We start from the raw sequence: 13,023 nt of genomic DNA, 5'->3' as shown, positions 1-13,023 counted from the left end.
GTGGTAGATAAGAGTAAAGGTTAAAATAGTGGATCAATGTATTTCATTATTGGTGTATTGGCAACAGGACCGCTGTTCTCTTACAATATAACCCAATATAGTGCTCGGCTACCATGGTGATTTCTGATCCGTGTTCCGTGTTTGGCTGTTGCATGGCATAGCGGGGAAAAGGGGGGGTACTGGGTTAGAGTATTTTTGTGTGCCTGGCATTCATCCAAAGCACCCAATACTTGTGAAGGAAATTGAGTATTGATAACAGTTATTGATTAGTGTTGGGCAGGGTTTTATGAGTTTTAGGAATTGAGTAGGGGGAGGTTACATTTAAAACAGTAAGAACAAGGCACTCCACAGGCTTCAAACTTCCGTTTGATTTATTTAGAGCTTATCCAGGTTAGCTATACTGAGTGAGTACCAAGGTGACTATTGGAGGTTACATTTAGTTGGAAGTGCTAGGTTAAGTTAAGGTGTTAAGAAGGAAATGCTGTTGGGTTGTATTAGGGTTAGTCATCACGAAAGTGTTCTATTTATAGGGAGGTTAGGGTTAGGTTTCAGGAAGGGGTAAAGCCAAGGAGGTGCTTGATGTTAGGTGGCGGAAAGGGATTCCACACCCCCCCCTGGAATATATAAATATATTTGGCAGCCATACAGGAGACAATGTAAATTTCACCAAAACAATAGCTTAATTGATATTCATCAAAAGCGTCTAAATTAATCATAGTGGAATTATCTATACCCAAAAATGTTGCCAGCAAGGGTATTGGAATGATAGGGAGTTAAGTTCCAATGAGAGTCTGGATTGTGAAGTGCAATACATCTGTGTAATATTATGTAGGTAATGGCACAGTTACAGTATCCACTGTTATGGGGAGCCAGGAATGGGGAGGTGTTCCTTGTGACCAGACCACAATTGATATATAACTCCTGGTAGATACGGCCATCTGGCCAATGGAAACACTGCAGGGAAGAGGGTGGGAACATATTGGGGGCATCACAATGATGTGACTTCCAGAAAATACAGATAAGCTTATCTGCTTTATTTGCACTGTAAATGGTTTCATACACTATTTACATTGTTAAAGAACTGTACACTTCAGTTGGTTGAGGCAGAGGTGAGGCTCCCCTCCCCACTATGTATAATCCCACCTAGGTTGTCAGGCAAGGAAGGTTGAAGAACAGTAGGATGCAAGTTTCGCACCTCTATTATAGTTTGATTCCTAAAACTGCTGTAAATATAATGTTCACACACAACGTGGGTTAATATTACTGCGCACACACAGAGTGTGGTTAAATTAGCATAGCGTGCGCACATAACTACTGTGCGATGTTCTCCTAGCGCAACCATGGTAATCCGGTAGTGTGGGCGCTACTATGGTAACATGTTTATTTAACCATGCGCTTTGTGCGCGCTTAACCCCGTGCTGTGTGTGCACGGTATATTTACTGTAGCTTGTTGAATCAAGCTAAAAATACTGAAAATGACAACCAAAAAGACAGTAAGTGCCGATTTTCTTGTAGCAAAATCATATGTGCACTGGTGTAAAAATAGCCTCTGCGACCCGTACCATTGCAAGGGGAGGGGCTTATGGGTCCTGGTTAGGTGCAGAGTACAGCAGCAGAGCATGACACATTATCGGCTTCCAGCAGAGCAACACATCCTCCTCGGCTCCCGTCACTACAAGTCATGTAATATGCATCACTAGTGGGGAGGACATGTCCCTCAGCTGGAAGACAGTAATGTTTCATGCTCTGCTGCCACATACTCCGTTAAATTACCGGGAAAGGGGTGGGTGGTATAGGGTGGGAGCTACAGTATAGGCGTTTGTCTGGGGCCCGGGCCACAGTTTTGATCCGCAGGGGAGAGTTTTTCAGGGGCCTGGCCACATCATTTCTGCTGTGGGCCCCGCAGACCTCTAGGTATGGCACTGCATATGTGGTCTTTTTAAAATTGACCTAGCCTTTCATTTATATATCTGTGTAGCAACATGTGTGGCCCTATTTTAGTTGATGCCCAGATTATTCCTTTAACAAGCTTGGTAGATGGAATACTTAGATTTGTGTCCGGAGTAGGCCTTTAATAAATACAAGCTGAATATCACTGCTGCACAGTACTACAGATACTGGAGAACAACAAAAGCCTTGCTTTGATCTACTAGAATAATCTTATTTTCTTATGAGATCAGTGGTCCTAACCTAATGAGAACATTTGATTAAAATGTATGAGTCACTACGCAATATCCTAAATTTGTCTTAGCTGGCTTAAAATTAGAATAATTGTAATGATAAGGCTGGAGACAGTCATACCAGCATTCTTAATCAGTTTCTTTTTACCTATACCGATAAATATTCTACATGCAAACTTTTTTTAGGTCACAGTGCACCAAGCATCCATCAGAAGTCAGTGCTGCCAACCCAAATTCTGCCTCTGGCATATACAATTTAATTATTAATAGCATGTCTCCCAGGTAAACTCTTACACATTCTTAGGGCCTTGTTTTGTAGTCATTAAAATTGAACATGTTTGTATTATTGAAACCGCTGCATACTCCGTGTAGGCTTAGTTGATCTGAATGTATCCAAAGAGTAGCTACCAATTTCCCATTTTCCCATCCCTGCCCTGGAGTATCTGCGAGATATGATTTTATTTATTACAGGCAAACGTTCTCTTGTTTGGTGATGTAGCTATTTTCCCTGCCTAGTCAAAACATTGAGAACATGCTTTTTTCCCCCTAACCATAGTCCCTGAAAAAACTGAAATATGAAAAATGAAATGCAATTAAAATGAATATATATATATATATATATATATATATATATATATATATCTTCTGCGTATACAACTCCATCTCTTGTTACCAACGGTTGCAGAATTTCTCCATTCGGTTCACCAATCTGGATTTTAAACTTATTCTAGATTTTTATGACATCAATCCATGTGATGGGACTTTATGATTGGAGGCATGATCATTTGTCATGTCACCTTTTATTTTTACCTTGCTCTGGACCAGCCTTTCTCAACCTTTTTCCCCTGGAGAAACCCTGCAAATAACTTTTGGATCTCAAGAATCCCCTGTAAACAATTTTTTGATCTCGAGGAACCCCTGCATTTATTTTGTATGAGGCATGGTCTTTAAAAGTAGGTGTGGCTGTCTATTTTACTACCCCCTATTACACTGCCACTCATTATACTGTCTCCTTATCCTAGTGCTTTTTATTAATGTGCTTATTATTATTCTGACCCCAATGCAGTGATTCTTTTTACAGTACCCCCTATTATAATATGATCTATTATACTTCCCCCACGATGGGGGAAAATGCCAAGGAACCCCTGCAGAGTAATCAAGGAACCCTGGGAGCCCTGGTTTAGAAAGCCTGATCTGGACTATATTGCTTAAAGAGAACTTTAACTCCATACTTCATAATCTCCCCATGCACAGCCAATGCCACAAGACTGTATGTGAATCTTTTGATACCACCAATGCTAAGATTAGAGACACTGAAACGGAAAAAAAATTATGATATAATGATTTGTATGTGTAGTACCGCTAAGAAATAAAACATTAGGAGCAGAGACATACGTCTAAAATTGTTTCAAGTACAGGAAGAGTTAAGAAATGCTAGTTGTTATCTATGCAAAAGAGCCATTGAGCTCCACAACTTTCAAAGTCACAGAAAGCTCTGTCTTCTGAAGCTTTTTATCTCAACTGTCAGGCACTGTATTTTTGTTCATTGGCCTGCTCTGTAAAATCATTTAGAATGCTGTGTAGTGTGTAAACTGCAAATATTAGAGAATGATGCAATGTTATAAAAAAAACAAAAAAAAACAAACACTATATTACTGAAAATAAAAATATGAGAATATTTTCTTTGCTACTAGTGTTCTAGTAAGTATCTGTACTACACAACCAATTCATTATATAATCATTTTTTTTTTCGCTTCAGTGTCTTTAAATTACAATTTAAATTATTTTTACTAAAACATAATTTCATTTAAAGCTTGAGACAGATCCAAACCTAAGAAAAACAATACAGTTACTGGGCTCAAGCTCAGTTAAACATCAGTTAAACTTGTCCACCCACAATAATGGGCAAATTTAGCAATAAATGTTTACCTCAGTCCAAACAGTAGTGAGGGCAGACAGGTTTCTTCACTGGATGGACCCACTTCTATAGATAAACTACACAAGATTGCCTGACTGGATATTGCCAGACCATACAATGCCCTCCTCTTGCCAATTCTGATCTGGGCAAACGCCTGATGACCTAAGCAACAGTGTTCTCTTCCCCAGCAACCACTCATGAGGCACTAGAAAAACAAGAAAAGATAGCACAGGAGGGAGAAAATGTACATGAAAACTCCATTATTAAAGTACAAAATCAGACTAAACATGCAGCAGTCCATGCTGACCTCTCTCCTTGCTGTCCTTCAGCCCTGATCATGGGCTGTTATCCATGGCAGGTTCTCCCTCCTCCAGCTCCTGCATCATTATTCCATGGACCCAGGGGATCTCTGCACTTACTAATTGGGTGCAGAATGCTCCTTTCCTCTACTGTGACACAGGCTCAGGAGACCAATTGCTGCTTTCAGGAATAGCCAAAAGAGAGTAATAATGGCTGTACAATTCCTGATCCCTGATGGGGAGATTGCTTGACATTTTGTGGTTTTACAGAGCACATGTACTGCTGGGACAGGAAGCACTTTCACTATACGCATCATAGCCACAGAAGTCTGATCAACTACTACAGCGTTTCTCAACATTGTTACAGAATGAAACATGGTATTTACAAAGTCCCTTTGCTGTGGGTTACATAATTTCAAGTACCCAATAGGGATATTCAATTAAATGCAAATTATTCAGATTTGATGAAGGATTATGCAAATTTTGCATGGAATTTGTGCAGTTTGGAAGTGTACCAGTTGAGTCTCACCAAGGAGGAATTCAATTGGTCAATTTTCATGCTGCATGAATTTGCACACACAATTTGCTTGAAGCAATCCTGCTTCAACTTGGAATTGTGTTCATCTTAATCCTTAGTATCGGCTAACACATATACAATACATATGGATTTGTTACAGCTGCTCCAGAAGCATGTATAACCTCCTCCTAAAAGACTTAGGGGTTGATGCACTATGCATCAGTAATATTGCCGTGCACAAGCAGCGCACAGCAATATTACTGTTACCGTAACTCAAAGTATTCTGGCCAGAAAATGTGTTTTTCCACAAGGGGCTTGATTCACTAACCGGTGCTAAGTGTTAGCACCGGTGTGAAAAGCCCTTTTTTTGCCGCTAGTGCGCAGCGCGGGTGCGCCTATATTAGTGCGCGGTGCTACAATAATGTCGCACCCACTGCCTCTTAAACGTCGCATCTGATGCGACGATAATGGCGCATCGGGTGCCCCTGAAACGGAGCATTAATGCACCGCTTCGGGGGCACCCGATGCGCCGTTATCGTCGCATCAGATGCAACGTTTAAGGGGCAGCAGGTGCGATGTTATCATCGCACCACGCACTAATATAGGCGCACCCGCGCTGCGCGCGCATTGAGCGGGACTTAGACTGATGTGTGGGCGCAAACTACTTAGTGCCATAGTTTGCGCCCACTAAGTGATAGCGCCGGTTAGTGAATCAAGCTCAAGGTCTCTAGCATTTAAGAATAGACCTCAGCAGTAGATGCTACCAAAGATCTCTTATGGCATGAGTTTTTTAAGGCAGGTTTAAAGCCAAAAAAAGCACCATGTACAAAGCAGTAGGGCATATAATATTCTTTTAAGTAAAAGTGTCGTCCTTCATGGTGAATTTAAAATTGCTCCCATGTTTTTGCTTGTGTATCTATATCATAAACAAAGAAGAATAAGCTATAGCAGGGATACTAGGCTTGCATATTAGAAACTTTGAGCACAAATCGGTCCTTATGCAAGTCACTTTTTCTCCTGAGTTTTCTCCTAGGAGATAATTTTTAATCTTCTATTTAAAATAACGTATTAGCGCTTTACAACTGAAAAAGTACCAAGAAGGAGATGATAAAGTTCTACTAAAGTTATTTGAGTATTTTCTTGCTTGCTGGTGGTTTGAAGGGCATTTTATTGACAAGTCTGAAAATATCATCTAGGAGAAAACTCAGGAGAAAAAGTTAATTGCATATGGGCCCTTTTCATAAAATACCCTTTAGACCACCAGCAAGCAACAAAATACTTAAAATAATTTTGATAGAACTTTTTCACCAAATTTTAGGTACTTTATCAATTGCAAAATGCTGAAAAGTTAGTTTAAGGGAGGATGAAAGTTTCTCCTAGGAGATAACTCAGGCGAAAAAGTTAATTACATGTGGGCCATAAAGTGTATTGTGCTGAATTATATAAAGGGTGCATAACTGAGATAAAGGGGTAATGATGAGTAGAACAAGATAAACACTATGGAACTACTATGATGAAACATCTCTCATGCAATCAGCAAACATGACTGTCCCCACTCTGACTGCACCATACTGACCATTGTACAGAGTAACTTTGGGTCAAGCTCTATATAAGTGAATAAAGGGTCATAAAATGTGCAGTCTCTAGTCCAATCAGAAATGGCTTTCATCCTGCAGAAATGATGTGCTTAAGCTTTCCACTATGATATAAATATGGTACAGCTGATTAGCAAGTAGATGTGGGCAGCCAAACTGATACAGAAAGTAAATGAACAGATCATGTCTGCTGAGAAACAATCTATTACAGAGATAAACTGGTGATGATGCAAAACTATCTCTCTCTCTCTCTCTCTCTCTCTCTCTCTCTCTATTCTAGTATTTGTCCAAGCAAACAAGCTGCAGCAGCACATTTTCTCAGCACATGGGCAAGAGGACAAGATCTATGACTGCTCACAGTGTCCACAGAAATTCTTTTTCCAGACCGAGCTGCAGGTAATCTTAACATGTGAGCTGTTTTCTGCTGTTGCCATGTATGTGCTCTTGGATCCTAGTGCGAAGGCCTGGACTTACTTTCCACACAGGTCATTTGTGATCATCAAGGCAAATTTTCGAGAGTGTATAGATATTCCCTGATACCTGCAGGCAGATTATTCATTACCAGATAATTGGAAAAACTCTATTAAAACGATTGTTTCCAGCTACTGGTCACATCTGCTCATCCTCTCACCTTCCCTCTCCAAAGAACAGAACAAGCGGCTCTGCGGAGAGACAAGCAGCTTATTCTACAGCAATCCATCACCTGAAACATGGATCATTTTGGGTGACCATTAGTCTGTGGTGGTCTGTGGTGGCCCAACTATTGCATGCAATTGATCAGATAAAGTGAAAGCGGATTTGAACTCTTGCACAGCACACAATGAACAGTCTTTATTCCACATAGAGTTGCTGAAGAAATTAATTTGTCTGTGTTTGTTTAGGAAGATAAATCTGTCTAATTAGTTCTTATCAGCAGTTATAAATAGACTGCAGGAGAGCTCTGCTGAGGCAGCACTCTATATAGTAAACACTGAGGCCTAACCCTTTCAGTGCCTTCTGCAAAAGTAAAACCTAGTAAAACTTTAATTTCTTTTAGAAATTTCCATAAATAGTAATGAAGAATTTATTTTCCATAAAAGTTTGTATGTCACGGCTAATCATTTAGAGTAGAGACAAAGTTCTGAATTTTATTCCACTTTAATTATAATCATGGTTACAATATTAATAAAAAAAATTACCAAAAAAGCTCCTATTCTATAGGATTTCTTTCCAGTTGTTCTCTGTCCCCTAAAAAGGCTCACAATCCAACGCTTCTACCACACTCTAGGGCCAATTTGGGAGTGAGCCAGTTAAATTAAAGACAGTGCGTTTTCCTGAAAGTGGAAACCACTTTGGAAAATTGATTCTGTTGGTGCGCTAGACATCATATAACTGCAGTTTTCTACTGTGAGTTTATGAGGTAACTTGAGGTTATCCCTGGCTTTGGCTGTTGTAGACAAAGCTATATGATGAGTGGAAGTGATAGCTTTATAGCCAGTCACAATGTTTTGTGAAGAATTTGATCAGCCAATGTATCACAAATTCGCAATCTGTAATAAAAAGCTATTTTTTCTTTTTTTTTGTTTTGCCCTGCAGTATATGAGCTATTACAAAGCTGCAACTGAAGTTGAGCATAACGTTTATTTTCTTCTTTCCTGTTTCTAATTTTGGTGCAATGGTTTTTACAATGTCAGACCTCATGTGCAACAAAATTTATCTGTACAGTAAACAGGTTACAGCTTCTTAAAAGATTAAGAAAAAAGTAGGATAATAATACAATTTGTCTGCATATTAATCCTTAGCCTTACCTAAAAATGCCTACGCCAAATATAAAAAGATAATATTTCTAACACTGCAACCCTGATCTGCCAACAGATGTTATTGCCAGCCACATACATTAAATAGTGACTGAAAAATTAAGTTCCCCATCCAATCCCAACAGCACAGGGATCTGTGATGTAGATATCATGTCATAAGTGGGCAGGTCAAGCAAACCCTAACACAGCAAAATAGTTTGTACTTAGGGTAGTACCACTTACTACAGCCATAGATATACAATAGATATACAATAAAAACCCAAAGTATAATGACAAATTAGCAACTCTGACCAACAGAATGATGATTCAGGAAATACCTTTCCAATTGGCGTGGACTCAGCGGCAGCCCCAGGACCGTTCAAAGCCAATTGGTGTGAAGTCCTGGGGCGGGGCTTTTGCAGAAGATCACGCACACTGATGCATGTGCATCTCCGCTCTCCATCAGTCTCCCAGCAGTGGTCACCGCTAGGAGGCTGTTCGATGGCGAAACTGCCATATATTTACAGTGTACAGCGCTGCAAACTAACGCAGCTCTGTACTGTGGACAGCCGTGTGACACGGTTATCCCATTGGGAGGCACAGAGAGTGATCGGCTCTTATAGGCTGATGTTTATGAGAGCTGATTGCTGGGATTGACTGCCAGGGGGAGAGAGGGAGGGTGGGAAATAGAATAATAAATAAAAATGCACACATTTATAAAAAAAAAACTAACAAATAAATAAAAATAAACAAACGCCCCAGCAGTGATCAGAAAACTCTGTTGGTGGACAGAAGGGGGGGGGGGGGAATCACTTGTGTGCTGAGCTGTATGGCCCTACGGCGAGGCCTTAAAGCTGCAGTGGCCTAAATTGCAAAAGTAGCCTGGCCACTAGTGGTGTTTAAGCCTGCGGTCCTCAAGTGGTTAATGACTATATAGTTTATTTAAAGGGTAGGCTCTGGATCTCGAGAGGCTTTCTGCTCTGTCCTCCACCACTGCCTCTTGACATCAGCATAGCCATGCTTCACCCATGTGAGCATGGCCATGCCTGCGCAGTAGCCCAGAGCCCATCATGCATGAGCGGCTCCAGCTTACTGCACAGGCTTTGCGGTACTCGCACAGGCACAGTGTGCCCACGCTTATGGTCGAAGAGGAGCATGGCCCCGGGGTGATTACCAACAAGCCCTTGTTGGTAATCTTCGGGTTGTCCACACTCTGCAGCAGGGTACCGGAGGACACCATGGGAACCCTCTGTAGGATTTAGAGGCTTTCCTTGTCTTCGGTAAGTATCTACTTTTGTACCAAATGTTCGCCTCGGGTACACTGTAAATTTCTTTGTCAGGCATGGTACTGAACTGGACCAAAACAGTTCTTCATTCCTGAAGAAGAAACAGTTTTGAAAGCTTGCAATAAACTATATACAATTAGTCATTAAAGGTATTACCTGAATCAACGTTGTTGGTTTGATTTCGGCATATCTGCTCCTCGACTAACATCGGACCATATCTCACTTACTAGAAACCAACTCTCCATATTATCCAGACATATTGTTTACTGGAATTTCCATATAAGTTAAGAAAATTAAAAAAGGAAGAAACTGGTTGGTTGAAGTGGATTTCATTGACTCCATATTTTCAGTTTTTACATTACTTAATCTGACACATTAAACAGGTATAAAAATGTATATGCATGACTATATGCATATTTGCTTTGTAAGCAAACACTGAGGTGCTGCTTCTTTATCAAACGGCACCCCAAATGTCCCTGAATCCAGGCTGCTCACTAATGCAGATCTGTACTGTGCATTGCGAGTGTCTCTCTTAGAGACAAAAACAAAACTACTGCATGAGTCTAACACAACGCACCATGATAAGTGCCTCAAACAGATGATGTACAGGACCATCTATACACAAGAAAAGAGCATCTGCATCTGCAGATGCTCTTTTCTTGTGTATGGATGTCTCTCTTAGAGAATGGATGTCTCTCTTAGTGTATGGATGTCTCTCTCAGAGAAATGTACTGACCGCTTCAGAGCAGTAGTAAAAAAAAAAGCAGATTTCAGATTTGTTAGCTTGGTACTGGCGCTTCTTGAATGTGCACCAAGGTAAGAAGACTCAAGCCAGGTACACATAGTAGACTGTCAACCAAAATGAAAAATAGTTTTGGGCAATGACAGTCAGTGTGTACAGACGTATCCAGATACTGATGATGGCTTTCTCATCAATAGTACACAGAGTGTTGGTTGGAAGATTCTCAACCAACTATATATTTTCCCACCATGGCTGAGTTTGGACACCTTTTGCTTATCGCTGCACAAGACAATGAGAGCTGCAGATAAGTAAAAGGAAATTTGGATCAAGTAGTCTCTACTTGATCCAAATGTCCTTTTACTTATCTGCAGCACTCATTTCTGTCTCAGAAATAGGGAGAGTATAAATAAAAAGTAAACCAAAACAAAAGAAAGCAGGCGGTTGGCACTACAGCGATTGCGACAAAGACTACTTAGTTAAAAGGACATGCAGTGTGCACTGGAGGAAACGTATACACCTCTTCTCTAGAACCTCTTCAGCGTGCTCAAGCTAGGAACGTCAAACAGCAAGCAAGTAAGAAGAGCAGGAAAGCTGGCACTGCTGCAAGTGTTCAATTTATTGTAGCATACATACAGTACAGGCGTGCAACATCTTGCAAAATGGCATAAAAAATCATCAACATACCCTTGTGAGAGGAGGCGTGGGTGGTGGTGGGTGCTGGGCAAAGGTGTCTGGCAGCCGTTTCGCGCTGGGATAGCGCTTCTACGGAGGCTGCCGTGCCAGCTTTCCTGCTCTTGATAAATGAAAAGTACATGACATTAACTTTTAAAAAGCATGAGAGTATTCAATGTGTGTAACGAAACTGGGTATTGTAAATTCTGTTTTTATTAATGAACATTTTTGAGCAGGTAATGCCTAGGAACTTTCCACATTAGCCACCTTTTTTTCCGTTTGTAACAATATAGCTCCAGCTTAATTTGCTACTGTTTGCTTGGAAGGGGGCCTACTAACAAGGTTTCTCACAGTGTCCAGAGGATGAAACATCTTACAGCTGAGGCTTTTAACATTGTTTTGCTCTTTTTCTGCCATTTGAGAAAAAGGGTTTGTAACAGATACAGCGCTGTCCTGTGGAACATGAAACAAAAATGTTTGCTGGACCTTGTGACCCAAATTTATTCAGGGTCATTTAATAAGTCAAAGAACATTTTCTGGAAGAAGACAACTTAGAAATTAATACATTTTTCAGCCAATCTAATAAAACTGAAATCTGTTGGATGCAGAATTTTATACATTTATTGTTCATATCATTTTTATTTTTTTTACCAAGGGCAGTAGTGTACAAAAGATAATAAACAGAATACAATGACTTTATTAAATAAGATCTGTAGACGTTAAACTTTCCTAAAATCTTGATGCCTAGAACTGGCTGTTCAAGAAAAAATATACATTACAGCCCACTCAGTTGGATCCACCTAAGAAGGGATTTCTGAATTTTGTTTGTGTTTAAGTGTTTTTTTTATGATTTATGATATCAATATCCCCTTTCCCAAAGTGCTTTACTCTCCACTGTTAAAAGCAGCATTTTGAGATTTATTTTTTTTTTACAGTGATGTCCTTCTGCTTTTAGTCCTCTTTATAATTTCAGGGAGGGTTCATTTTCCTGTTTATTAGGAACATCCATTACATTGGCTAATGTAACCATTATTCTAGAATGCTCTTTATCTCTGCAAAATTTTTGTAACAAAAAAAAAAGAAAGATTGCAACGAGCCGATCTAGGTTTGAGGCTTTGGATCAGGCCAGTGTGACCATACCAGTGTGGTTAGACTGTTCTATACATACTACTTGGGATGTCAATCTAGGATTTGCCCATTTAAAATGTTTACTTCTCAAGTTGTCTTGCTGAATGCTCCTCTGCTCCAGTCATGAAACACTTTTTGTAGCTATCTCAAGAACTGAATCTTTTGTAGATATCTCAAGACATAAGAACTGAAAATTTGTTGACTCAAGAAGTGCCTACAAATCATAAGTTTCACATTTTTAAGTCTGAGTACTACATCTTACAGCCACCTGAAACCTCATGGACACCTACAGAACTTAATATTTGTTCTACATCTACCTGCCCCTTTGAGTGCATATCTAATTGTTTTTTATTTTGTTTTTGTTCTGCAGAAAGTATTTGTGTTAATAATGTAAAAAATTACTTTTAATAAGTTTTATTTCCAGTATTCAAAATTTCAACAACAATGGATAGTAGCAAAAAACTTTCTATACCGTGTTAGCCAAACAATTAATGTAGATAGAAAAAACTAAATTTTGTAAAACTTTTGTAAAAAGTTATTATTTTTACAAAACTTTGTTTTTTCTACCTACACAGGGAATGTAGATAAAATTAAACTAGAAATGCCCTGAGTTGTTGGCTTCCAGTACTTGTTCATACTAGATATCATGTAAGCAAAACCTTTCTGGCAATAGGAAGGTCTCAACAAGCAATGCATAATTCCTAAACTAAACTAAGTACCAGAAAACAAGAGAAAAAAAGTTATTGAAATGTATCAGGTAGGGAAGTGTTACAAAGCACTTTTTAAAGCAATTGTAGTTTAGTAAACCAACCTCCATCTCCAAATGGAGAAAATTTGAAACTGTGGTAAATCTTCCCAGGAGACTCGGTCCTACAAAATAATGACTCCTAGAGTGCCCAGAAAACTCAACC

The 13,023-nt window shown here is 39.6% G+C and overlaps 1 protein-coding gene across 4 annotated transcripts in view; it reads left to right on the top strand.

Annotated features, from left to right (window-relative positions):
• Nucleotides 1-13,023, top strand: part of ZNF521 (zinc finger protein 521) — a 404,909-nt gene that overhangs the window by 332,981 nt on the left and 58,905 nt on the right. For all 4 annotated transcript variants that reach the window (XM_068237286.1, XM_068237284.1, XM_068237285.1 and 1 more), the window contains one exon: nucleotides 6,790-6,905. In XM_068237286.1, coding sequence (XP_068093387.1) covers nucleotides 6,790-6,905 — 116 coding nt within the window. The remainder of the gene's footprint in view (nucleotides 1-6,789; nucleotides 6,906-13,023) is intronic.

Source organism: Hyperolius riggenbachi, chromosome 5, assembly GCF_040937935.1.
Source record: "Hyperolius riggenbachi isolate aHypRig1 chromosome 5, aHypRig1.pri, whole genome shotgun sequence".
In the NCBI taxonomy this organism is placed as follows: Eukaryota; Metazoa; Chordata; class Amphibia; order Anura; family Hyperoliidae; genus Hyperolius; species Hyperolius riggenbachi.
The sequence above is the reverse complement of the archived record's forward strand: the minus strand, read 5'-3'. Positions and strand labels throughout refer to the sequence as shown.